The sequence below is a fragment of the Aspergillus chevalieri genome, chromosome 4 (assembly GCF_016861735.1).
Source record: "Aspergillus chevalieri M1 DNA, chromosome 4, nearly complete sequence".
Classification (NCBI taxonomy): Eukaryota; Fungi; Ascomycota; class Eurotiomycetes; order Eurotiales; family Aspergillaceae; genus Aspergillus; species Aspergillus chevalieri.
In genome coordinates, this window is record NC_057365.1 from 774357 (window position 1) to 797194 (window position 22838).

Below are 22838 nucleotides of genomic sequence, written 5' to 3' on the forward strand. Positions count from 1 at the left end.
CGTATGTACAAATATTCCTATATATAACCTACATAGTTCGCATCAAAGGGTGTAATTACAATAAAGAATATCCACGGAGTCATCGTAACCTCAGGGTCTGGTCTTGCGCGATCGCGAGCCGATCATCAATATTCAAGGCGACCTTGGATGTGACCCCAGAATTCCTCCACAAGGTCTTTCTGGCCTATTGCCCCCGGGGACGCTCTGGCGGCAAGATACCTCCTTCCTTCGAGGGTGGCCTGCCAGCTTCCTGGGTTTCCATCTGCAATTATCCCACCGGCTTCCGTTAAGATGACCCAACCAGCACAGACATCCCATGCCCAGCATCCCCCCTCCCAGTATAGGTCAATAGTGCCGGCAGCAACCGCGCAAAGATTGAGTGCAGCCGATCCCATGCTGCGCATCGAGCGAACCATCGCGCCGCCATTATCTTTCGTTTGACCAAGCCTTGCGAAAGTCCGCACCTTTGTGTCCCAATTCTGACCGCTACGCTCAGAGCCCCATTCGACACTGATGAGCGCGTTGCTCAGGCCGCTCAAGGGTTCGAGGCCATCGCCTTTGAGAGGGAGGCGTGTCGTGCGGTTCATGAAGGCTCCTCGACCGCGGACAGCCGAATAAAGAGTCTGGTTAAATGGGTTGAAGACAACACCCACAACCGGAACACGCTTGACAGCGAAGCCAAGAGATACACAAGCACAAGGGAAGCCGTGTACAAAATTGACAGTGCCATCGATGGGATCCACGACGAAAGTTGGATCGTCAGTCAGTGGATGGGCAGGATCATAAGTCTCCTCGCCATGGAACCTGTATCATGCAGAAATGCCACGCCAAAATATGAGTCAAGAAATCCTCCTTGATATTATTCTTTTCTTCTGTCTACTGCCATGTAAGGATGGACAACGCACTCACTTATAGTGTGGATATTTTTGGGCCAGTGTGGTAGATATCATCTTCTCTACTGCACGATCATACTCGGTGACCAAGTCCGCACCTGAAATACTTGGATCAGTTTCCTGGATTACCCCTAGACCGTCAATGTGCAGAAATAAGGTGGTTTACTGTTCTTCTTTGAGCCGGCACCATTGGTAGCCGGAAGCGCACCGGTGATAATCTCACCCGCCTTGTAAGCTATCTCAATGAGAGTTTCGTGGATGTCGTCCAGGTCAAGAGACGAGCTCTCGACAAAGTTCGAGTTAGTAGCCATGACGAGCAGATTTCAATGGGTGGGATATTGTCAGTAAACAATTGATAGGTGATGGTGATGTTGTTCTTTTATCAGATACTGCCCCACTTGTTCCCCAGAAGTTGGAGACTGATAGTTAGTTAACTATGCAAATTAGTAATCATGGTATGAGGGGTAGCAGGAAGATGAATGAATTGATGGGCTTGTTGTATATTAGACGGACATCTTGGATGAGGTAGATGTATTTTACTAACTGATAATCATATTAGAATGACTATTTTTACCTTCTATCAGACATAGTGTCATGATCTATACTCCGGAGTACATATCTGTTGACATTGAAGAACTTTTTATAGCCCCACCATAAATTTTTCCTATTCAGAAGACCGCACGGCTGGGCAGACCATATCTACTTGGAATACCTTTCAGGCCTCTTTCAGAAACACAGGAATATTGGGCTACTACAATGCCTACAGAACTGGAGGAGGTGAGCGCTTCCTTTGTCTGCACCTGTATATTGGGCAAGAATATTATCCTAATTCATATATGCATCAGCTCGTTGAATTTTTACACCATGGCAACACTCAAATAAGACAAATCGGTAAACCCAATAGCATTTCGACCCAGAGGTCTTACTCCAAACCTTGTGTTGACAATATATGTTTCATATTCAGCGTGCGAAAACCTCGTTGGCTTCTCAACTGCACAACCCGACCTCTTCAAACGCCATCAGCTTTTACCGGTGCGAGACTTGAAGCTCCTGGCTCGCGATTATACTGTGAGAATTACCCTCAGATAAAAAAAAAAAGTACGTACTGGTCATTTGCTGATATGCTCTTGCCGCGAACATGTAGCCCATCGCCAAAAATGCATTGACCATTTTGATCAATCTCTCAGCTGACGAAGAAGTGTTGGACCATCTTGTCAAAGATGACGCGTTCATTGAGACTCTTCTTACAAAATTGACGGTGAGTGTCCTTCGAGAAGGATTTTGTCTGGCTTGTACTGACCATAACAGAATGTCAAGGAGCCCAATGCGGATGAAGTTTCAATGCTCCTCGCTAACCTTACTAAATCGGACGATTTGAAGAAGATCATCACCCTGAAACGGAAAAAGCCTGACCTAGTATCTACTTCATCCAACGCTATCGACCAGTTGATGGATTGTTTTGTCAAAGGTGCCGAGGGCTCTTTAAATAAGTCTGCTAACTATGACTATCTCTCCTACTTTTTCGCGGACCTTTCGAAAACTGAGGAAGGACGAGCATATTTTACTACACGGCAGGAGTATGACGGTGTCGTGCCTGTGACGAAACTTACGGTTTTCACGGAGCATAAATCTACAATTCGAAGAAGGGGTGTTGCATCAACCATTAAGAATGTCGCCTTTGATATCCCATTTCACCCCACACTCTTTTCCGAGGACGAAGCGAACCTTCTTCCTTACATTCTCTTGCCGCTCATGGGCCCCGAGGAATTTCCCGAGGAAGAGTCCATGGAAATGCTACCGGATCTTCAACTGTTGCCCCCGGACAAGCAGAGAGATAGTGACAACAGCATTATCACGACACATCTCGAGACGTTATTGTTGTTGACCACCACGCGGGAAGGTCGGGACAAGATGAGAGAAATCAAGGTGTATCCGATCATCAGAGAATGTCACCTTCATGTCGATGATGAGGGTGTCCGTGAAACTTGCGATAGGTTGGTTCAGGTTTTGATGAGAGGTGAAGAGGGTGAAGAGAATCCCGACCTTGCGCAAAGTGAGGCGGCACAAAAGCAAGATGAAGATGAAAAAGTCGTGGAATTATTTTAAGTGTAACCTGGCAGATACAGCTTCCCCCCCCCAAAGATCAGTGGCTCTGGCCCATTCAGTGCACGTTCTAATGTTCTTAGTGCTATGTAGGGCAATAGGGAAGAGTTTTAATGGCGTTGCTTTTAGTCGTTTGTAAAATATTCATACTGCAATGCAAGCATATTGCCTGTGAATTACAGGTTCTACACAGGATATCTATATCAGTGGTATAAAAGGCGCCCATAATCTTAGTGATGAGCTAATACTAGCAGAATCCCCGCGCTTGTAAGACAACTCGAATATCTGCGACAGGAAGATCATATGTCCAAATTCAGAGATTACTATGATCTCTATCCCCTAATAAAATGCCCGGTCTTCTGTTGATCTCATCAAATGTAACGTAATACTTTGAGAAGCCGGCGCTATGATCGAATGCATGGCATCAGCCGCCAAAAGGAAGATTGGCTAGTAGCTCGCTTTTTCCAAGGTCATCCACTTGACAGGCACTTTCAGTATCGGAAGCAACAGCCACATTATCATTAGGGCTAGGATTCAAGAAGTCGGTTGGTCCGTGCTTGGAAGCAGCGCGCCTATCGCGAATAACACCTGGTCCATGGAATTGTCTTAAGTCAAGGGAAACTCCGCGAAACCGAGATGTGTGTGGTACTGTCAGCTGCTGAACTTTAGGGGCACCTTCCGATATTTGCACAATAGGCTTGTGCCCGTCAATGACAAACCCTGAACTACTGGAACCCATAATCTTAGCCTGAGAGGGGGAGGCCAGGAACCGATCCGGAGACTGTAACCTAGCACCCCAAAAGTTGATATCCTGAGCTCCCTGTCTATATTTGGGGTCAGGCGTAACTTCGGTAGCCAAACCGGCGGGTTGTCGGAACTCTTGTACTGTTTGTTCATCATCTGTAATCGAGGAAACTAACAGACGCATCAAGGAGCTATTTGCGTGGAGTGGTGAAGCCGGAGGCATGGTAGGACCAGATGCATCATGTTTCCCTGTAACCCGAATAGGGCCGCCGATAGTAGTATTGCCGCAATGATCATAAGATCGAAGATGAAAAGTGTCGTGATGCGCACATTTAGCAGGATTGTCAGAAGCGGACCCTGCACAGCTTGACTGGGGTCCGGGTATGGCGCTTGGATGGCCGTTTAAACTGGAAGACTTCGATATCGGTCTACCTCTAGGATTATTATCCATTCGAGCAGTACAAAGTTCGGGCACACAATCTAGGTGACCTGGTCCTGTAGGTGACCCCGGGTTTCTGGGTTGACGGCAGGAGTTCGACAGATCTTGTGCTTCTGCGAGGAGGTCTTGACCTACGTCGCCCTCATCTGTGCGCCATTCCCATCCAACTCCGGGTATTTCTTGAATGCGATTTATGATGGTCTGGGCACGATTGAACTCTGCTCTGATTGTGCTAACTCCTCCCTCAGTGACTGTAGCCGCGATATTATGCTCATGCTCAAAAGGGTCTTCTATGGCAAGTAGAAATCTGAGTCGATTTCCGTTGCGATCAGTCTTGGCGGTGTGCCAACCCTTCTCGTCTTTTGGAATGATACCATCTTGGGTCCGAATTGAAATTGCATTGTTGGCCCAGTGGAAGCTACCCTGTGGTGAGCCGCTTCCTCGGGTTCCATAGTATGCAAAGAAACCGCGGAGAAGTTCGCCAACAGATTGCTGATTACCAGAAAGCCTATTGCGCTTGGAGATTGCCCTGAGTTCAGACTCATCATTCAAGAAACGAACATCATATCCATTTATGTTTGTGGCCTCCACGTGCCCGGGGAATGATCGCGGCACCGCCTGAAGATTAGGTACCAGCGGTGGATTGGCAACATTCATGAGGTAATGTATGGCCATGAGAATGTATCCGTATGAGCACATGGTTCCACGGTATGGGTCATTGATCTTCCGAGCTCTTACCCACATTTTCACAAAGACACCAATGAGGCGTACCCTCTCATCACAAAGGGCATAGCAACGGAGCAGCTCTGTGTTGTATAGAGGCATGCTTCCAGAGAAATTGATATCGCAACGAATACCAAGCCCTGCCTGCGAAAACCCAAAATAATCTGTTTTATGGCGGGAACGCAGTGTATCAGACAAACACCAAGCATTCTGGTTCGAATAATAAGAGCCGGTGTGATAACCGGGCTGATGGTTATATGGTTGATGCGTTTTTGGGATTTGACGTCTTTCGCGCTCTCCTACCATTATATCCAAGAATTCTTGAGAAGGTTTCTCACACAATTTGATTATAGGGGTCATAGTATCCGGCAGCAAGTAAGCACCGAATCCAGCATCTAGGAACGCACTTTCGAGAATCTGCGAACACTCTTTTTCAAGTTCTTTGGGAAAAGATGACTGATGCATTCTCACCATCAGGTCAAGGTCAGTATTGGGTAGAATGAATCCATTGCGTAAACTGCCGAAGCACTTGAGATCAATGGCTTTAGGTCCCACAGTATAGCCATGTTTTAGGGCATACTTTTCTAGTGCCTCCTGTGCAACCTTTGTAAGTATAACTCGCAGGTTTTCTTTGGCTTGCAGTTCATTGTGAAGGGAACCTGGTGTAGGGATCCGTGAAGCCAAGCTGTCCAGATAGTTGATTTGGATTTGCTTCTTGCGGTGAGGATCGGACTGCTGGTCACCAAAACGTGTTTTAGGGGCATGAGCATAGGTGTATCCAGAGCCAGCTGCAGTGATACGTGGAACTGTCACGTGGTCATCTCGAGAATCCAATTTGCCACAGCGAATATCAAGCGTATTGCAACTTCCTTGAGAGGTTATCGCTTTCAAAGAACCCACCCTGGTGGTTTTATCTTCGAGCGCCTTTTGATTATGGGAAATCAATTGCGCACTGGCATGGCTCAACATTTCATGGACGTGAAATGGGAGGCGCCCTATTTCAGATACTCCCGTATCAGTAGTACTGGTTGCAGGCTCGAAAAGGTTTGAAGCATGAGATGATTGATGCCTCGAACCCTTCGTCGATGAGTATCGATCCGAGAGTCCTGCCATATTGACGGACAGCCCGTTACTTAAGCCGCAGTAAGGGATGTTGAGAAAACAGTAGCCAAAAATGGACAAGGAAATATTTAATTGATAGAAAGCATCTTCAAGTGCTATCTTGGGGATGTGTCAAGAAGCCTGATCAGGGAACCATGGCATATTGTCAAGTAAATAGTGGAAGAAAAGAAAAATAAAAAGAATCGAAAGAACATAATTATTATTATATTCTAACAAAGAGCTAACACATGATTTTGCAGCTGAAGAGTGAATATGTTCAAGTATCACCAGTAATAGTGGAATGAATGGAATGGATGTACTTTGCACTCTGTAGTAGTGCTTACCTAATCAAAGCTCCAACGTTAGTTAACTGCGGAATAGTTATTGGGATGCGCAACCTCTCTCATCTCTCAACTTGACATAAAAACCATATCTAAGGAGTCGCCTTCTTTTTCTTTTTCTTTTACATTGTCGCGCCAGTTTCCTGATCGAATATCTTCTGTTGATAATGAACTCTATTTCCAGTCTCTGATATCTTTCCAACTCCCCTATATCATAGCGAAACAACTTATATACTATGTCTGCGCCTACAAATCAGTCGGACAATCGGCTTCCAACAGGTCCAAATGGAGCTCGTCCGATGAAGATACGGCGTCCAAAGATGGCCGACCCGTTAGTGCGACCGAAGAAAAAACCTGCGTCAAGACCAGCTGCTCCTACGCCATCGGTACATGCAACAGCTTCCAAATCGTTGCCACCCCGGCCCGCTGCCCAGCCAATCGCTTCAGTTCCTGCGAGAGACGACTTGTCAACGAACGGCTTCAGTGGTCCTTTACTATCTGAAACGTATGTGGACTATCCATTAGTGACAACAAAGCGAGCGTTGCGCGAAGGTTTGAAACACCATGTCGCGAGGTTTGCTTCGAAGAAAAACATAGATCCTCGAGATGAATCGCAGTTCACTCGTCCCGTACGACTTCAGCGTCGGGATCCTCGTGCCAAAACCCATGCAACGAACGAAGAGAAGTCTCAAAACTCCGAGAAGTTTCTAGACTCTCAACAAATGGACGAAGCAGAACGTGAAGAGTTGGAGGCCAAAAAAGCTGCTCGCGAGAAGGAACGCGCCGAGAACCTTGCCCAGATTGCCCCATCTGCCGGATCAGCACCGAAGCGGGCGAATATACCGAAACAGAAGACCCAGCAGGTTTACAAGGCAGAGATGACACCCGAAGAAATTGCCAGAACGCGGATCAAATACGAGGAAGCTTTGCCCTGGCATCTGGAGGACTTTGATAACAAGAACACCTGGGTAGGGAACTACGAGGCCGCTCTGTCAGAGACACACGCGATATTCGTACTTGAGAACACAGGAAAGATGAGAATGATTCCAGTGGAGAAATGGTACAAGTTTAATGTCAAAAACCAATTCAAGGCGTTAACGATCGAGGAGGCCGAGAAGTTTATGGCGAAGAAAATCAAGGATCCGCGATGGTTCATGGAAAAGCAACAAGAACAGGCAGAAAAGAAAGAACTGGAAAGCTTTGCAAAACAGCGTAAAGTTTACGCCGGAAAGCAGAGCACTCCAGGTGGTGGGGAAGGCCTGGAAGCAGATGAAATGGATTTTGAGGAGGATAGGTTTGCGGACGACGAAGAGCATGATGATCTCTTTAATGAAGACGAGGAGGCAAAGACAGCCGAGAAGCGGATCAAGCAGGATCAGTTGAAGGCCAACGTCTTCGATCTCAAAGATGAGAGGGACTACGAAGAGGAGGAGCGTAGGGAGAGGAAGGAAAAAGAGGCTAGACGTGTGCAAGGAAAAGGCGTTCGGAAAGCGCTCAAAAAGAGGGAGAAGAATTATGATTATAGTAGTGGTTCCGATGTGAACCCATACTCCGACGATGAGGTATGTTTTCTTTTTATCGCCATTGCAGACAATTTTTCACTGACGCTATGACCTCACTCTACTAGAGCTCTGATGAAAGTGAGGAAGAGCGGGCAAAGGAAGAAGAACGGAAAGCTGAAGAGGAAAGAAACAAGAAGGAATCATCGACCAAGGGCGGTAGCACGCCCTCAGGCCGCCCTAAACATACGAACCCCTTGAAGAAAGGAACAGCCACGCAACCTCGGAAACGATTGGGATCCCCTAATGCTTCGGATGCAAGTGGCACGGATACATCTCGCAAGAACACGAAGAGTAAACACCCTTCGACCAAACAACCTACACCGCAACCGGGTTCTCGCCCACTTTCTCCCGCCGCACCATCTTCCGCACCGGTAAGTTCTCACTGAACCATACCCAATATGCTGGGGAAGACCATTGACCTTACCCTCACAGGCTGGAAAGAAACGCGTAAGAAATGTACCTGGCGGTGGTGCAGGATCTATCAGCGATGTTGATGGGGGCGCAGCTTCTGGAGGAGAAATGAGCGAGAGTGGGAAGGCGAAGAAGTTAAAACTTAATCCCCCTACAGCCGCTTCTCAGACCGGTACACCCCAAGGGTCCAGAGCAGCCAGTCCAACGGCTATAGGAAGTCGAGGTTTCACGGGCAGTCGTGCTAGTAGCCCCGAGGGAGGAGTGCCGATGAGAGGCAAGTTTTCCTTTCCCCATTCCTATTTCCTTTCTTTACGGCGCCAGCTTTAAGGAAATTTTGTACTGACATTATATCGACACAGGCCAAACTCGAGTATCTACTCCAGTCCCTTCTGGCAATCAAGGCTTCCCGACACCGGTAGAAATCCATGCTGCCATCCCCGCGTCCGGTATTCTTAGCAGTGACCTGCTAAAGATTTTCCGTCCTCGGATCGGTGAATCCAAGGAAAATCATCGGAGATTCATTGCTATTGTCAAAGACGTGAGTGTCTACGGCAAAGAAGATAGGCTGTTGCGGCCTGGGAGTCTGAGAGACAATTAAAACTGGACCGGAAAGTTCCTATACACAGTAAATTGCAACAAGCACCTGGAACCCAGTTTGAATGCAACGGGCCAGAATAAGGATTTGTGATTAGCATCTGCTAGAAAATGTCAAGAACATGTTGACAATATAATATATACAGTAGCAACTGGTCATTGACCAGTGTTATAAGTTACCTAGAATATTTGGAAGAATTAAAGATTATTCTAAAAGATCAATTGGTGATCGATTCAAGGCATGACCAGCCTCATTACATTAATCAGACAAACATGATTCATTATCTATAACCGTTAAAGTCTAACAGGATTTTGAACAAAACAGCAATATGAAGAACATATCAACATATAGAACCAGCAGCGCTATTCTTTTTTAGAAACACAGTACAGAAACTAAATTAGGGTATTTGGGCATGGTCTCTAAGCAGTTGTGTTACCCTCGGTATCCTGTTCATACTTCTCCCAGTTCGCCAAGATATGAGCGATCCTGGGGGAGTTGGTGAGACGGTAAACATCCTCGAAGTACTCTTTGGTGATTTCAAACGGACGAGCAGTGACATTGGGGATGTACTTTCCGATCAACTTGCTGGGATCGATTGTGGTCTTGTTGATCTTCTTGAGAAGGAAGGACCGGAAGGGCTTGACACCAGAACGCAAGAAGGTGCTGTGGAAGGGCACGTCAATTCCCCGAAGGGGAATTGTAGCAAATCCACGCTCAAGTGCAACCGGCCTGGGCTTGGATTCGGTCTGCTTCTGGCATTCTTGGATGATCTTCACCAAGTGAGCCTTGACATCCTCCAAAGACATGCTCTGCATAAGAGCTGGGATGTCAATGTTCTGAGCCTTCAGGTAGTTGAGAACGTTGGTAAGGCAGTCGAGCGCACGGAGCTAAGATTAATCATTAGCGAAACTTGCCATGGAAGGAGATTTAAGAGGTAAAAAAAAAAGAAAAAAGAAAAACTTACATCACCGGCAGCGACATACTGCATGTTAGCAACGTTGTAGTTGACAATTTCCAGAAGCCAACCAGTCTGCTCCGAGATGTTTCCGACCACGTACTGCAACGCTTGCTCGGTGAAGGTCTTGGAGATACGGCTAGGGTTGACAGCGCACATCGAGTAGTTAGAGCGGCCCTGCTCGTCACGCTCGACAGCCACCTGCATTGTCAAACCACGGTAGAACACCACGGAAACCAAGCTCTCAATGGGCATAACATCAGCAAGGGCAGCAAGCGCAGAGTATTCACCAAGCGAGTGACCAGCAAAGCTGCTGTCCCTCTGGACGAGACCCTTAGAGCGCATGTCTTCAAAACTTGCCTTTTCCATCAGCGTCAAAGCAGGTTGCGTGAACTGAGTGGCCGAGAGGAGACCAGCAGGCGAACGGTACGTGTAAGAGGCGGTGTTCTCGTCAATCCCCTTGAAGATCTTCTCGGACTTGATGGAGCCATCTGCGTTCACGGACTCGAAGGTCATCGCCATGTAGTTCTGACGAATGGCCTTACCACGGGGACCGCCAAAGTAGACAGTCAACTCCTTGGGGTTATTCTTGACAATGTCAATAATGGAAAGACCGTAGTTCTCCAGGAAATGGCGATCCGCGCGGTCCCAGACTTCTCTGGCAACCGGACTGTTGTTGTACAGCTCCATACCCATTCCCTGCTCCTGCGAACCCTGGCCAGTGAATACGTACGAGGTGGCAGGTTGTTCGACCTCAGCTTCACCCAGGAGAACCTTGTCCTCGGTCTCTTTGTTGCTCGTCTCGACCTTAATGATCTTGCGACCCGCAATCATACCGACGTGCTGCAGCTTGACGGTGAGCACATCGTTGGGAAGAACCATGCCGACCAGTGAGACATGAAAACCGCGAACACGGCCGATGTTGTTCTCTGCGGCCCAGGTTTCCACGAAGCTACGGACAGCAGCACTGGAGTACATGCCATGCGTGATCGTACCGGGCAGGTTGGCGTAGCTGGCAAAGACACGCGAGACGTGGATAGGATTGTAATCCCCAGAAACTCGCGCGTAGGTTTCGTTCGAGGCCGGGGCGCGCAGAACAAGAGGGGTCTTTCCGCTCAGAGGGATAGGGTTCTCAAAGTAGACGGGCTGCTCGATAGACGTGCCGTTTCGCTCGAGATAGTCAATGACGGGGTTTCCGTGGGAATCTCCAGCCTCGTAATCCACGGAAGCCACCTGAATGACTTCCTTGGTCGGAAGCTCCAGAAGGACCTGACCGATTGTTTGGACGTGGCTGAAGACAGACTTGTTCTTGAACCGGATTAGACTCTGCAGACGGAAGGTCAAGGTCTGGCCGAGGAGTTCAACGTCCGGCTCGTCCAGACGGAACCATTCCTTGGAGCGGAGGATGGCGACATCCCGACTAGTGTTCAGATGAACTTGCATCGGCACCTCATCCTTGCGCTGGAAGGTGTTTTCGAAGTCCAGATACGCCCCGCGGTACAGGAACTGACTGGTGACATGCATGATCGGCTGGCTGTCCCGCATGATGGTGCCGCAAACCTCCACCATCTTTCCAGAGTCTTGGTTGATGACGGCGTTGATCTGAGCAGTAGTGTCCAGAACATCACCGACCTTCAGAGGCTGCGCGCCAGGCACCATCTTGAAGCCGTTCGACAGATGGACCAGTTTCAGCAGATCTCCGTCAATGGTGCGAGGGAAGATGGGCTTCGTGATGGCCTGCCATCCTGCGACGATGGCAAAGTCCATCGGAGCAAAGACTTCCTTGCCCGGACGGTCGACGAATGCTTCACCAGTGTTGCCGACGGCATGGACAAAGTCGGCAACGGCCTGAGAGGTGATAGTTGTACGGCCACCAGAGAATGTCGCCGTGATGGGGGTGTCGAACGGAACGTCTTTGTTGCCGAACCAAACGCGGTAGTAGAATTCCTTGATGCGGTCGTTGCGGTCACCCATGACCTCACGGATGGGGGCATAGCCGGCCTCCGGGTGGTAGGTGAAGAGGAAGGTAAGAGGCACCACGCCGTTCTCAGCCGTCCGTGGCTCGAGCAAGGTCAAGCTGATCTGTTTCTGCTCGTTCATCTTCGCCTCCACCGTAGTGACGAGCTTGCCCGACTGGCTGGGCTCCTGTACACTGATGGTCGTCTGGGACAGATCGGTGGGACTGGTGATCTCAACGTACATCCCAGGAGTGGGAGCAGCGATCCGCTTCATGGGGTTCGTCTGGAAACGGTGGCCTTGAACAAACACATCCGCCTGGAAAAGGGCGTGGCGCCAAGAGTACGAGTCGCCTGCCAGGAGACGCAGCCAATGGTCAAGCTCCGGCAGGTTGGCCGTGGGGGCCGAGGACAACCGATACGTGATCTTGCCCGCATCCTCAGAAATTGTGAGGCCGTCAGCGTCTGGTTCGTCCGAGTCGTGAAGCTGCCCGCCCAGGTACTCGATGATGGGGACCTGGGCCTCATCACCGCCGTATACATCCTTGACCAAGCCCGCAATGTGGCCCTGGTGGATACCATTCAAAAGGTCCTGGACCGGTTCGTCGACGACAGTGGAAAAACGGGCTGCCATCGGGCCTTGTAAGATACACGTTCTGCCGACGTCCTGGTCGACGACGGCTTCCAGATCTTCACTCTGCCACAGTGAGTCCTTCTTGAACCAGTACTCAAAATTCTCATCCAACGAAGGCACAAAGGGCACCGGTTTCTGACCGCGACGCTGGCAGAGCAGCAGAAAGTGGTGCACATCCTGGGCGTTGATGAGCTGCGTCGCCGCCTCGGGGTATGCGGCCAGGATGTTGTCCACAGCCGGGTAGGGAGTGTCGAGTTCCGAGTAGCTCTGAAGCAACGACGGCTTGCCATCGGCCGAGGTGAAGCGTTCTTCCACCCGGCGAATGAAGTCGCCTGTCAACCGCTTGAGAGAGTGGTCGATCCAGCGGGACTCGTGCTTAACATACATCAGGTCCACCATCCGGTGCACAACCTCGGCGTAGGTCATGTCCTCAAGGTCGACGGCCTGGCCGGCGGCATTGCGGCCAAACCAGACCTTCTGGAAGTCGTCGTTCAACTTCTTGATGATGTAGTTCCGCTGCTTCTTCAGCTCCGGCACGCGTTTCGCCTTGTCGAGCTTGAAGATCTTCTGATCCATCTCGTGCCAGAACAAGACACCGCGGGTGGCCAGCTTGTGAATCGGCTCGCCCATTTCGGACAGGACAGTGACCACGCCACCGGCCGGGCCCTTGTAGGTCTTCTCCCAGTCCTGGTCGTCGAGACCGGGGGCGTCGGCAATCGCCTTCTTCGCATTCTTGGAGGTGTGCGCTTCCTTGGCGGTCATCATGCGGCTTCCAAACAGACAGCCGTCAAACGGCATGGGCGGGTAGCCGAAACGCGACGACCAGGTTCCAGACAAGTAAGGGTAGGTGTCCTCCGAGCCACCGAAACCACTGCCCGCAACCAAGACAATGTTCTCACATCTCCGGATGCGGGTGTACATTTGCAGGATGGGCTGGTGGAAATCTTCAAACGAGTGGTGACCTCCACCACGGCCACCGGTCCACTGCATAATGATGGGGAACTTAGGGTTAGCCTTGGCGATGTTGATGACCTGCTGAATGGCGTCGACGGAGCCAGGCTTGAAGGCGATATGCTTGATGCCCAGCGTTTCGATGTACTCGTTGGCAACCTCGATGGAGGGCACACCGGCGCCGATGGTGAGACCTTCGATGGGCACGCCGTCCGCGCGTAACCGCCCGATCAAGGGTATCTGCCAGGCCATGGCACGGGGGTTCACGTAGATCAGGTTAACAGTGATACCCCGTCCCGGCGGGATTTCCTTCTCAATCTTGGAGATGGCGGCAGTCATGGACTGGGCGTTGTAGTAGCCACCACCAGCCAGTTCGATGTGATAACCAGCCTTCATGGTGGCCGCCACAAAGTCCCAAGGCACCGTTGTGGGAGTCATACCGGCCACCATGATGGGAGGAATGCCCAGCAAGCGGCTCATCTTGGTGTCGACAAAAGTCTGGCCGGCAGCGTTCTTGACCAGACGGGGGCCAAATTCCTTAACCCAGTCAATAGCGTACTGGACGGCATGCTCATCCCGGTCAAACAACTCGGGCTTGTAGCCGACCTCGCCATTGGTACCATCGATGGCGCCGGCCAGGATGACCCGCACGCCTGTTCCGTCCTTGTTGCGGTTGGTAAGAACGCCCAGGCCTGAGATGCCACCAGGACCAAAGTCGACAATATGTGTGGCATTGGGGAAGACAGTGGCCTGTTCCCAATCGACGGGATCGTGAGTGATCATGCGAACCAAGGCCGGAACGACGTCGTTGTCGGCGCCAGAGTTCCGGAGGTCCTCACCGGTGCGGGTGCCGTAGACGGGAATAGCGAGGGATTTGCCGGGGATTTGAATAGCGGCAGCATTCAGATCTTCCAGGATGCGGTCGTAGGCCGAGGACAAGTACTGGCTGTGGAAGGGGGCGGTGATGGGAAGGAAGCGGTTGACGAAGCGGACCTTGCGCTGGGTGAAGGGAACCCGGTTCTGGTCCAAGCCAGTGGGAGCCTTGACCTTGCGAAGACGCAGATTCAGACCATAGAGCGAAAGTGGGGGACCGGTGACGACAAAGTTCCGAGCGCTGTTGACCAGGGAGATGGAGATGTGACGGTCAGCGGGCAAATGCTGGTTGGTAGCATCGATGTGTTCCTGAACCGCGGACTTGGGGAGATCACGGATGGACAGCATTGGAGTCGGATTGCCCTCGCCGTTCTCGATCGAGTCCTGCAGCACAGAGGGCGCGATGGAGGTGCGGGGGTAGGCCTGCTGGCTGCGGAGACCGATCCAGAAGAGCATGGTCAAGGCATCGCGGGAAGCCTTGTGGAAAGAATCCCAGGAGGTGGCCGAGGCGATGGCAGCGGCAGTGATGACACCTTGGGAATGACCGGTAGTACCGCTGAAACGTTCGAGCACCTCGCCGGGCTCGCGGCCCAAGACCTTGCAGGTGACCATGTAGTGAGCCAATTGAACCAGACCGATCAACGGCAAGCTGACGGGCGCGGCGACCAGGTAATCGGTGTCGGGTTGGGAGTCGCGGTCCTGGAGCCATCGCATGATGTCCAGACCCTTGGGGTACAGCTTGCTGGCCTCCGGTTCGCGAGAGAGCGACTGCAACAGTTCGGCGGCGGGATTGATCAATTCTTCCACAAACGAGGGGTAGGTGATGTAAATCTCCCGCAATTCATCAAAGTACTCTTCGATGTTACCCTGGCCACCAAAGACGGAGTAGATGCTAGCTTTTTCCTCCGAGGCCGCACGGAAGAGGGCCGAGTCGTAGGGCTTGGTGGGACGGCCGGCAGCAGCTCTGCCGGCATAGTAGGCCTGAACAACAGCGACACGCTTTGCAGAGATGCCGGGCAGAGCGGCAGCAACAGCGTGAACATCATTACCACGCATGAAAGCCCGCTCGAACTCGTTGAGACCCAACTTCAGAACCTCCAGGTATGTCCCTTGGGCATCATCCTCGCCCTCCTCAACCTCGTGGGCGACGTGGCCTATATAGCGAGCGACCAACTCGGCAACAGACGAAGGCTCATCGTCCTGGGCCAACTCATCTGTGGGTTCCGGTAACGAAGCCGTAAAGGAGTCTTTTAACTGAGAGGCGTGAAAGTGAATAGAGGTCGGGACAAGGAAAGAGAATTCAAGCGAGCCATGGCTCAAGATGAGAGGACGCAAAGACTGAGAGGACCGGGGTGTATTAATGCCCGTCTGGGGGGCTGTTCCGTACATGATGATGATGGTGGTGGTGGTGGTGGTAGTGTCGTGTCTATTCGTTTAACAATAATAGATGATAATCTTCTGGATCTTTGAATTGTTAGTCTTATTCCAACCAAGTATACTCAATTTCAAGTGAGGCTCACCTCAAGCACTCCGGCAATGATCAACGGATGCAATGCAAAATGACACAAGAGGGAATCAAATAGAAGAATAAATGATCATAAAAAGAAAGAATATTACAATGAAGAGAAGAGAAGAATAGGAGGAAGAGGAGGAGAGGATTTGAGGTGGAGGAGTGGGAGAGAGGAGAGGGAGCGAGCGAGGAAGACTATGGAAAAAAAGTTATGGATGGATATGGCGGGGACCGCAGCCAGTTGTTGATCGCCAGTACCAGCGCAATTATGCCTGTAGTAGTACTCCGTACTAGGTGCACAGTCAATTCAACGGCTCTGTCAATTCAATCTCCAATACGGAGTATTATTCTGTATATTTCCGTGTACTACGGAGTACTCTTACTGCTATGTATCCTCCGTACATACAACAGGATAAAAAAATCTGGTTGACCACGCCCCTCCTAATTGGGAATAGCCCCCCAAAGGTCCAAACGGTTGGGCTGGACCTGGTGGGGCGTTCCATCTTTGGCGGTATTACAATACCATACCGGCATCCCGAGTTCCACAGGGACATGATATACTCTGTACATAATAATTCATTCTATCACTGGATAATACTCTAGAAGGTACAGAGTAGAGCATGGTACTACAGGGGTACTGCCCTGAGAAACATACTGTACCATACTGAACATTTGTAGTATGTGTATCAATGCATATCCACCTGTTATTAATCCAAGCCATTGGCCAATAATATCACATACAAACACAGATCAATACAGATCAATACAGATCCATACACTGTGACATTTTTTTTCTCTGGTCCACCTGTTGTTGTCAACCCCCCAACACTCACCAAAAGCCAGATACTACTAGTACTCTGTAGTGTATTGACTGTCGCCGAATTGCGGCCGAGCCGGGTTTTCCATACGGTCTTTTCCATACACTCCTCTCTCTCTCTCTCCTCCACTAGTCTTCCATCTCCCTCTCCCTCTTTCTCCATTGCTAGCATTATCTGGGGGTATGTCTCTATATACCTACTATTTCTCTCTGTCATACTAATTGCTTGTCTAGGACTCCTTCTTTATATCGTTTAACTGTCTATATCTAATTTTTTTTATCCTCTTCTCCCCCGGCTAGCGGACAACTGGACTTTCTGACTTGTACATATTCACCTCTCTCTCCCCCACCTCGAATTATCCTTTCATCTCATCCTCTTCCGTGATACCCTTCCCTAAATATGCGCCCCGAAGTTGAGCAAGAGCTCTCGCATACTCTGCTGGTCGAGTTGCTCGCTTATCAGTTTGCCTCGCCCGTCAGGTGGATTGAAACTCAAGATGTCGTCCTCGCTGAGCAACGCACCGAACGTATCGTCGAAATTGGTCCCGCAGACACCTTGGGTGGAATGGCCAGACGTACACTAGCCTCCAAATATGAAGCCTACGATGCTGCCACTTCCGTACAACGTCAAATTCTTTGCTACAACAAGGATGCAAAGGAAATCTATTATGATGTCGACCCTATTGAGGAGGAACCCGAAGCTGCTCCCGAATCGGGTGCTGCCTCGACCCCCGCCGCTTCTGCACCGGCTGCTGCTGCTGCCCCTGCTGCTGCCCCTGCTGCTGCCCCTGCTGCTGCCCCTGCTGGACCTGCTGCCGCTGTCGAAGATGCCCCTGTCACTGCAGTTGATGTGCTTAGATCCTTGGTTGCTCAGAAATTGAAGAAGTCTCTGGCCGATGTGCCTCTGACCAAAGCTATTAAAGACCTCGTGGGAGGTATGTCTTCTCTTCCCATGAATATTTCTATATATGGATATATACTGATTTTGTGACTTCTAGGCAAATCTACTCTGCAAAATGAAATTCTCGGAGATTTGGGCAAGGAATTTGGTTCCACACCAGAGAAGCCAGAAGACACCCCGCTGGATGAGTTGGGTGCCGCGATGCAGGCTACCTTCAACGGGCAATTGGGTAAGCAGTCGTCTTCCCTTATCGCCCGCTTGGTTTCCTCCAAGATGCCTGGTGGTTTCAATATCACTGCCGTTCGCAAGTACTTGGAGACCAGGTGGGGACTGGGTTCCGGCCGCCAGGACAGTGTTCTCCTGCTGGCTCTCACCATGGAGCCTCCGTCGCGCCTGGGTTCCGAGGCAGATGCCAAGGCTTATCTTGATGATACCGCCAACAAGTATGCGGCCAACGCCGGCATCAATCTGTCCACCCCGGCCGCCGGTGGTGACAGCGGAGCTAGCAGCGGTGGCATGCTCATGGATCCTGCAGCTATTGATGCCTTGACCAAGGACCAGCGTGCCCTCTTCAAGCAACAGCTCGAGATCATCGCCCGGTATCTGAAAATGGACCTCCGGTCTGGTGACAAGGCTTTCATCACCTCCCAGGAGACCCAGAAAACGCTCCAGGCGCAGTTGGACTTGTGGCAGACGGAGCACGGCGACTTCTACGCATCGGGAATCGAGCCATCCTTCGACCCGCTCAAGGCCCGTGTGTACGATTCGTCCTGGAACTGGGCTCGTCAGGATGCCTTGAGCATGTACTACGACATCATCTTCGGGCGCCTCCAGGTCGTCGACCGCGAGATCGTCAGTCAGTGCATTCGCATCATGAACCGTTCTAACCCGCTCCTCCTCGACTTTATGCAGTACCATATCGACAACTGCCCCACGGACCGCGGCGAGACCTACCACCTCGCCAAGGAGCTTGGTCAGCAGCTCATCGAGAACTGCAAGGAGGTTCTTGGCGTGTCTCCCGTCTACAAGGATGTCGCCATCCCCACCGCGCCCCAGACCACCATCGACGCACGCGGGAACATTGGGTACCAAGAGGTCCCCCGCGCCAGTGCTCGCAAACTAGAGCACTATGTTAAGCAGATGGCCGAGGCTGGTCCCATCTCAGAGTACAGCAACCGCGCCAAGGTTCAGAATGACCTGCGGAGCGTCTACAAGCTGATCAAGAAGCAGCATCGCATGTCCAAGGCCACCGAGCTTCAATTCAACGCTCTTTATAAGGATGTCCTGCGCGCCCTCAACATGAACGAACACCAGATCATGCCCCAGGAGAATGGCAGCAGCGGGACGAAGAAGGGCCGCAACGGTATCAAGCCCCCGCGCGCTGGCAAGGTCGAAACCATTCCCTTCCTGCACCTCAAGAAGAAGTCGGAGCACGGCTGGGACTACAACAAGAAGCTCACTGGTGTCTACCTCGACGTCCTCGAGTCTGCTGCCCGAGCCGGCCTGTCCTTCGAGGGCAAGAATGTCCTCATGACCGGTGCCGGTGCCGGATCCATCGGTGCAGAGGTCCTCCAGGGTTTGATCAGCGGTGGTGCCAAGGTCATCGTCACCACCAGCCGCTACTCCCGCGAGGTCACCGAGTACTACCAGGGCATGTACGCTCGCTACGGTGCCCGTGGCTCGCAGCTCGTGGTCGTCCCCTTCAACCAGGGCAGCAAGCAAGATATCGAAGCCCTGATTGAATACGTCTACGATACCAAGAAGGGCCTTGGATGGGACCTGGACTTTGTCATTCCCTTCGCCGCCATCCCTGAGAACGGTCGTGAGATCGACTCCCTCGACTCCAAGTCCGAACTTGCCCACCGCATCATGTTGACAAACGTTCTGCGCCTCTTGGGTAGCGTCAAGGCCCAGAAGCAGACCCGTGGTTTCGAGACGCGGCCCGCTCAGGTCATTCTTCCCTTGTCCCCCAACCACGGCACGTTCGGAAACGATGGTCTTTACTCCGAATCCAAACTGGGTCTGGAGACCCTGTTCAATCGCTGGCACTCGGAGAACTGGAGCAACTACCTCACTATCTGCGGTGCTGTCATTGGCTGGACCCGTGGCACTGGCCTGATGAGCGGTAACAACATGGTTGCTGAAGGTGTCGAGAAGCTTGGTGTCCGCACCTTTTCCCAGCAAGAGATGGCTTTCAACTTGCTTGGTCTCATGGCCCCCGCCGTCGTCAACCTCTGCCAGATCGACCCAGTGTGGGCTGACCTCAACGGTGGCCTGCAATTCATCCCCGATCTGAAGGCCCTCATGACCAAGCTCCGTACTGACATCATGGAGACCAGTGATGTCCGCCAGGCCGTCATCAAGGAGACCGCCATCGAGAACAAGATCGTCAACGGCGAGGACAGCGCGGTGCTCTACAAGAAGGTCGTTGCTGAGCCTCGTGCCAACATCAAATTCCAATTCCCCAACCTCCCCGACTGGGAGAAGGATGTCAAGCCCCTCAACGAGAACCTCAAGGGCATGGTCAATCTGGACAAGGTCGTTGTCGTCACCGGTTTCTCTGAAGTCGGACCATGGGGTAACTCCCGCACCCGGTGGGAGATGGAGGCTCACGGCAAGTTCTCCCTCGAGGGCTGCGTGGAGATGGCATGGATCATGGGTCTCATTCGGCACCACAATGGCCCGATCAAGGGTCAAGCGTATGCTGGATGGGTTGACGCCAAGACCGGCGACCCCGTCGACGACAAGGACGTAAAGGCCAAGTACGAAAAGCACATTCTCGAGCATTCGGGTATCCGTCTCATCGAGCCCGAGCTGTTCAAGGGATATGACCCCAAACAGAAGCAGTTGCTCCAGGAGATTGTCATCGAGCACGACCTCGACCCCTTCGAGGCGTCCAAGGAGACCGCAGAGGAGTTCAAGCGCGAACATGGTGACAAGGTGGAGATTTTCGAGCTCGAATCCGGCGAATACACAGTGCGTCTCAGGAAGGGCGCTACGCTCCTCATCCCCAAGGCGCTGCAGTTTGACCGTCTTGTGGCTGGCCAGATCCCCACTGGCTGGGACGCTAAGCGGTACGGTATCCCCGACGATATCATCGAGCAGGTTGACCCCGTCACCCTGTTCGTTCTAGTCTGCACAGCCGAGGCGATGCTGTCGGCCGGTGTCACCGACCCGTACGAGTTCTACAAGTATGTCCACTTGTCGGAGGTTGGCAACTGCATTGGTTCCGGTATTGGTGGTACTCATGCCTTGCGCGGCATGTACAAGGACCGCTACCTGGACAAGCCGCTGCAGAAGGACATTCTCCAGGAGTCGTTCATCAACACGATGAGCGCCTGGGTTAACATGTTGCTTCTGTCGTCGACCGGTCCCATTAAGACCCCCGTCGGTGCTTGTGCCACGGCCGTCGAGTCCGTTGACATCGGTTACGAGACCATCGTCGAAGGCAAGGCCCGTGTCTGCTTCGTCGGTGGTTTTGACGACTTCCAGGAGGAAGGCTCTTACGAATTCGCCAACATGAAGGCGACTAGTAACGCCGAAGACGAGTTCGCTCACGGCCGTACCCCGCAGGAGATGTCGCGTCCCACTACCACCACCCGTGCCGGTTTCATGGAATCCCAGGGTTGCGGTATGCAACTCCTCATGAGCGGCCAGCTGGCCTTGGACATGGGTGTCCCCATCTACGGTGTTCTGGCCTTGACCACGACGGCCACCGACAAGATTGGACGTTCCGTTCCCGCCCCCGGTCAAGGTGTCCTCACTACTGCCCGTGAGAACCCTGGCAAGTTCCCATCTCCGCTCCTAGACATGAAATACCGTCGCAGACAGGTCGACCTGCGCCGGAAGCAAATCAAGGAGTGGCAGGAGTCGGAGCTGCTCTACCTGCAGGAAGAGGTGGATGCCATGAAGGCCCAGGACTCCGAGTTCGATACGACCGAATACATGCAAGAACGCGCTCGCCACGTCGAACGGGAAGCTGTTCGCCAGGAGAAGGATGCACAGTTCAGCCTGGGCAACAACTTCTGGAAGCAAGATTCTCGCATTGCTCCTCTGCGTGGTGCCCTGGCCACTTGGGGTCTCACCATCGACGACGTTGGTGTCGCGTCCTTCCACGGTACTTCGACCGTTGCCAATGACAAGAACGAGTCCGACGTCATTTGCCAGCAGATGAAGCACCTCGGCCGCAAGAAAGGCAACGCCCTCATGGGTATTTTCCAGAAGTACCTCACGGGTCACCCGAAGGGTGCTGCTGGTGCTTGGATGTTCAACGGCTGCTTGCAGGTCCTGGACACCGGTCTTGTTCCCGGAAACCGCAACGCCGATAACGTTGACAAGGCGCTGGAGAAGTTCGACTACATCGTCTACCCCAGCCGTAGCATCCAAACGGATGGTATCAAGGCCTTCTCCGTCACCTCCTTCGGATTCGGTCAAAAGGGCGCTCAGGTCATTGGCATCCATCCCAAGTATCTCTACGCCACCCTTGATCAGGCCCAGTTCCAGACCTACAAGACCAAGGTTGAATCCAGACAGAAGAAGGCTTACCGTTACTTCCACAACGGCCTGATCAACAACAGCATCTTCGTCGCCAAGAACAAGGCTCCTTACGAGGATGACATTCAGAGCCAGGTCTTCCTCAACCCCGATTATCGCGTGACGGCCGACAAGAAGACCTCTGAGCTCAAATTTCCTGCCGTCCCTCCCAAGACTGAGGATAAGGGAGCTGAGAGCACTCGTCAGGTGGTTGAGTCCCTCGCCAAGGCCAATGCCGCCGAGAACTCGAAGATCGGAGTCGATGTGGAGAGCGTTGAAGCCGTGAACATCGACAACGAGACTTTCATTGAGCGCAACTTCACGGCCAGTGAGCAGGAGTACTGTCGCAAGGCCGCATCGCCACAGGCCTCGTTTGCAGGACGGTGGAGCGCCAAGGAGGCCGTCTTCAAGTCTCTCGGTGTCTCCAGCAGGGGTGCTGGTGCTCCCTTGAAGGACATTGAGATCGTAAATGACACGAACGGGGCACCAGTAGTCAACTTGAACGGTGCTGCGGCCAACGCTGCCAGCCAAGCCGGCGTGAAGAGTGTCAATGTCAGCATTAGCCACAGTGACTCTCAGGCCGTTGCGGTTGCAGTTTCCCAGTTCTAATTATGTTAACGGAGAAAAATGTGGATAGGGCTTATGTGCATGATCTATAGATGAGTAAATGAGCTTTCTGATTCTTTGTGTCATGGGTGTGATTTTATGTCTGTATTAGAGCCTGTTTCTATATCATGATTTGTTACATTAATTTTTTTTCTTAATGAAATTTTGCAATAGACTTCATGATTGATCCT

The 22838-nt window shown here is 51.8% G+C and overlaps 6 protein-coding genes across 6 annotated transcripts; 3 read left to right on the forward strand and 3 right to left on the reverse strand.

Moving 5' to 3' along the window:
- Positions 1–125: 125 nt before the first annotated feature.
- On the reverse strand, positions 126–1204 carry ACHE_40268A (inositol monophosphatase family protein; the record flags this gene model as incomplete). Its single annotated transcript, XM_043278448.1, has 3 exons — positions 126–804; positions 910–991; positions 1060–1204. 3 exons carry the CDS (start codon positions 1202–1204, stop codon positions 126–128), a joined length of 906 nt encoding a protein of 301 aa, XP_043136226.1.
- Positions 1205–1649: 445 nt separating this feature from the next.
- On the forward strand, positions 1650–2999 carry ACHE_40269S (protein HGH1; the record flags this gene model as incomplete). Its single annotated transcript, XM_043278449.1, has 5 exons — positions 1650–1670; positions 1739–1784; positions 1858–1961; positions 2038–2151; positions 2202–2999. The coding sequence occupies 5 exons, from the start codon at positions 1650–1652 to the stop codon at positions 2997–2999; spliced, it is 1083 nt and encodes a 360-aa protein (XP_043136227.1).
- Positions 3000–3420: 421 nt separating this feature from the next.
- ACHE_40270A (uncharacterized protein) lies at positions 3421–6015 on the reverse strand (the record flags this gene model as incomplete). Its single annotated transcript, XM_043278450.1, has 1 exon — positions 3421–6015. The coding sequence occupies one exon, from the start codon at positions 6013–6015 to the stop codon at positions 3421–3423; it is 2595 nt and encodes an 864-aa protein (XP_043136228.1).
- A 565-nt stretch (positions 6016–6580) lies between these two features.
- On the forward strand, positions 6581–8915 carry ACHE_40271S (transcription factor IIF subunit TFG1; the record flags this gene model as incomplete). The annotated part of the gene is made up of 4 exons (XM_043278451.1): positions 6581–7906; positions 7972–8277; positions 8339–8591; positions 8677–8915. 4 exons carry the CDS (start codon positions 6581–6583, stop codon positions 8913–8915), a joined length of 2124 nt encoding a protein of 707 aa, XP_043136229.1.
- A 416-nt stretch (positions 8916–9331) lies between these two features.
- Positions 9332–15669, reverse strand: FAS1 (tetrafunctional fatty acid synthase subunit FAS1; the record flags this gene model as incomplete). The annotated part of the gene is made up of 2 exons (XM_043278452.1): positions 9332–9799; positions 9877–15669. 2 exons carry the CDS (start codon positions 15667–15669, stop codon positions 9332–9334), a joined length of 6261 nt encoding a protein of 2086 aa, XP_043136230.1.
- A 1338-nt stretch (positions 15670–17007) lies between these two features.
- FAS2 (trifunctional fatty acid synthase subunit FAS2) lies at positions 17008–22650 on the forward strand (the record flags this gene model as incomplete). The annotated part of the gene is made up of 2 exons (XM_043278454.1): positions 17008–17542; positions 17606–22650. The coding sequence occupies 2 exons, from the start codon at positions 17008–17010 to the stop codon at positions 22648–22650; spliced, it is 5580 nt and encodes a 1859-aa protein (XP_043136231.1).
- Between the last annotated feature and the right edge of the window lie 188 nt (positions 22651–22838).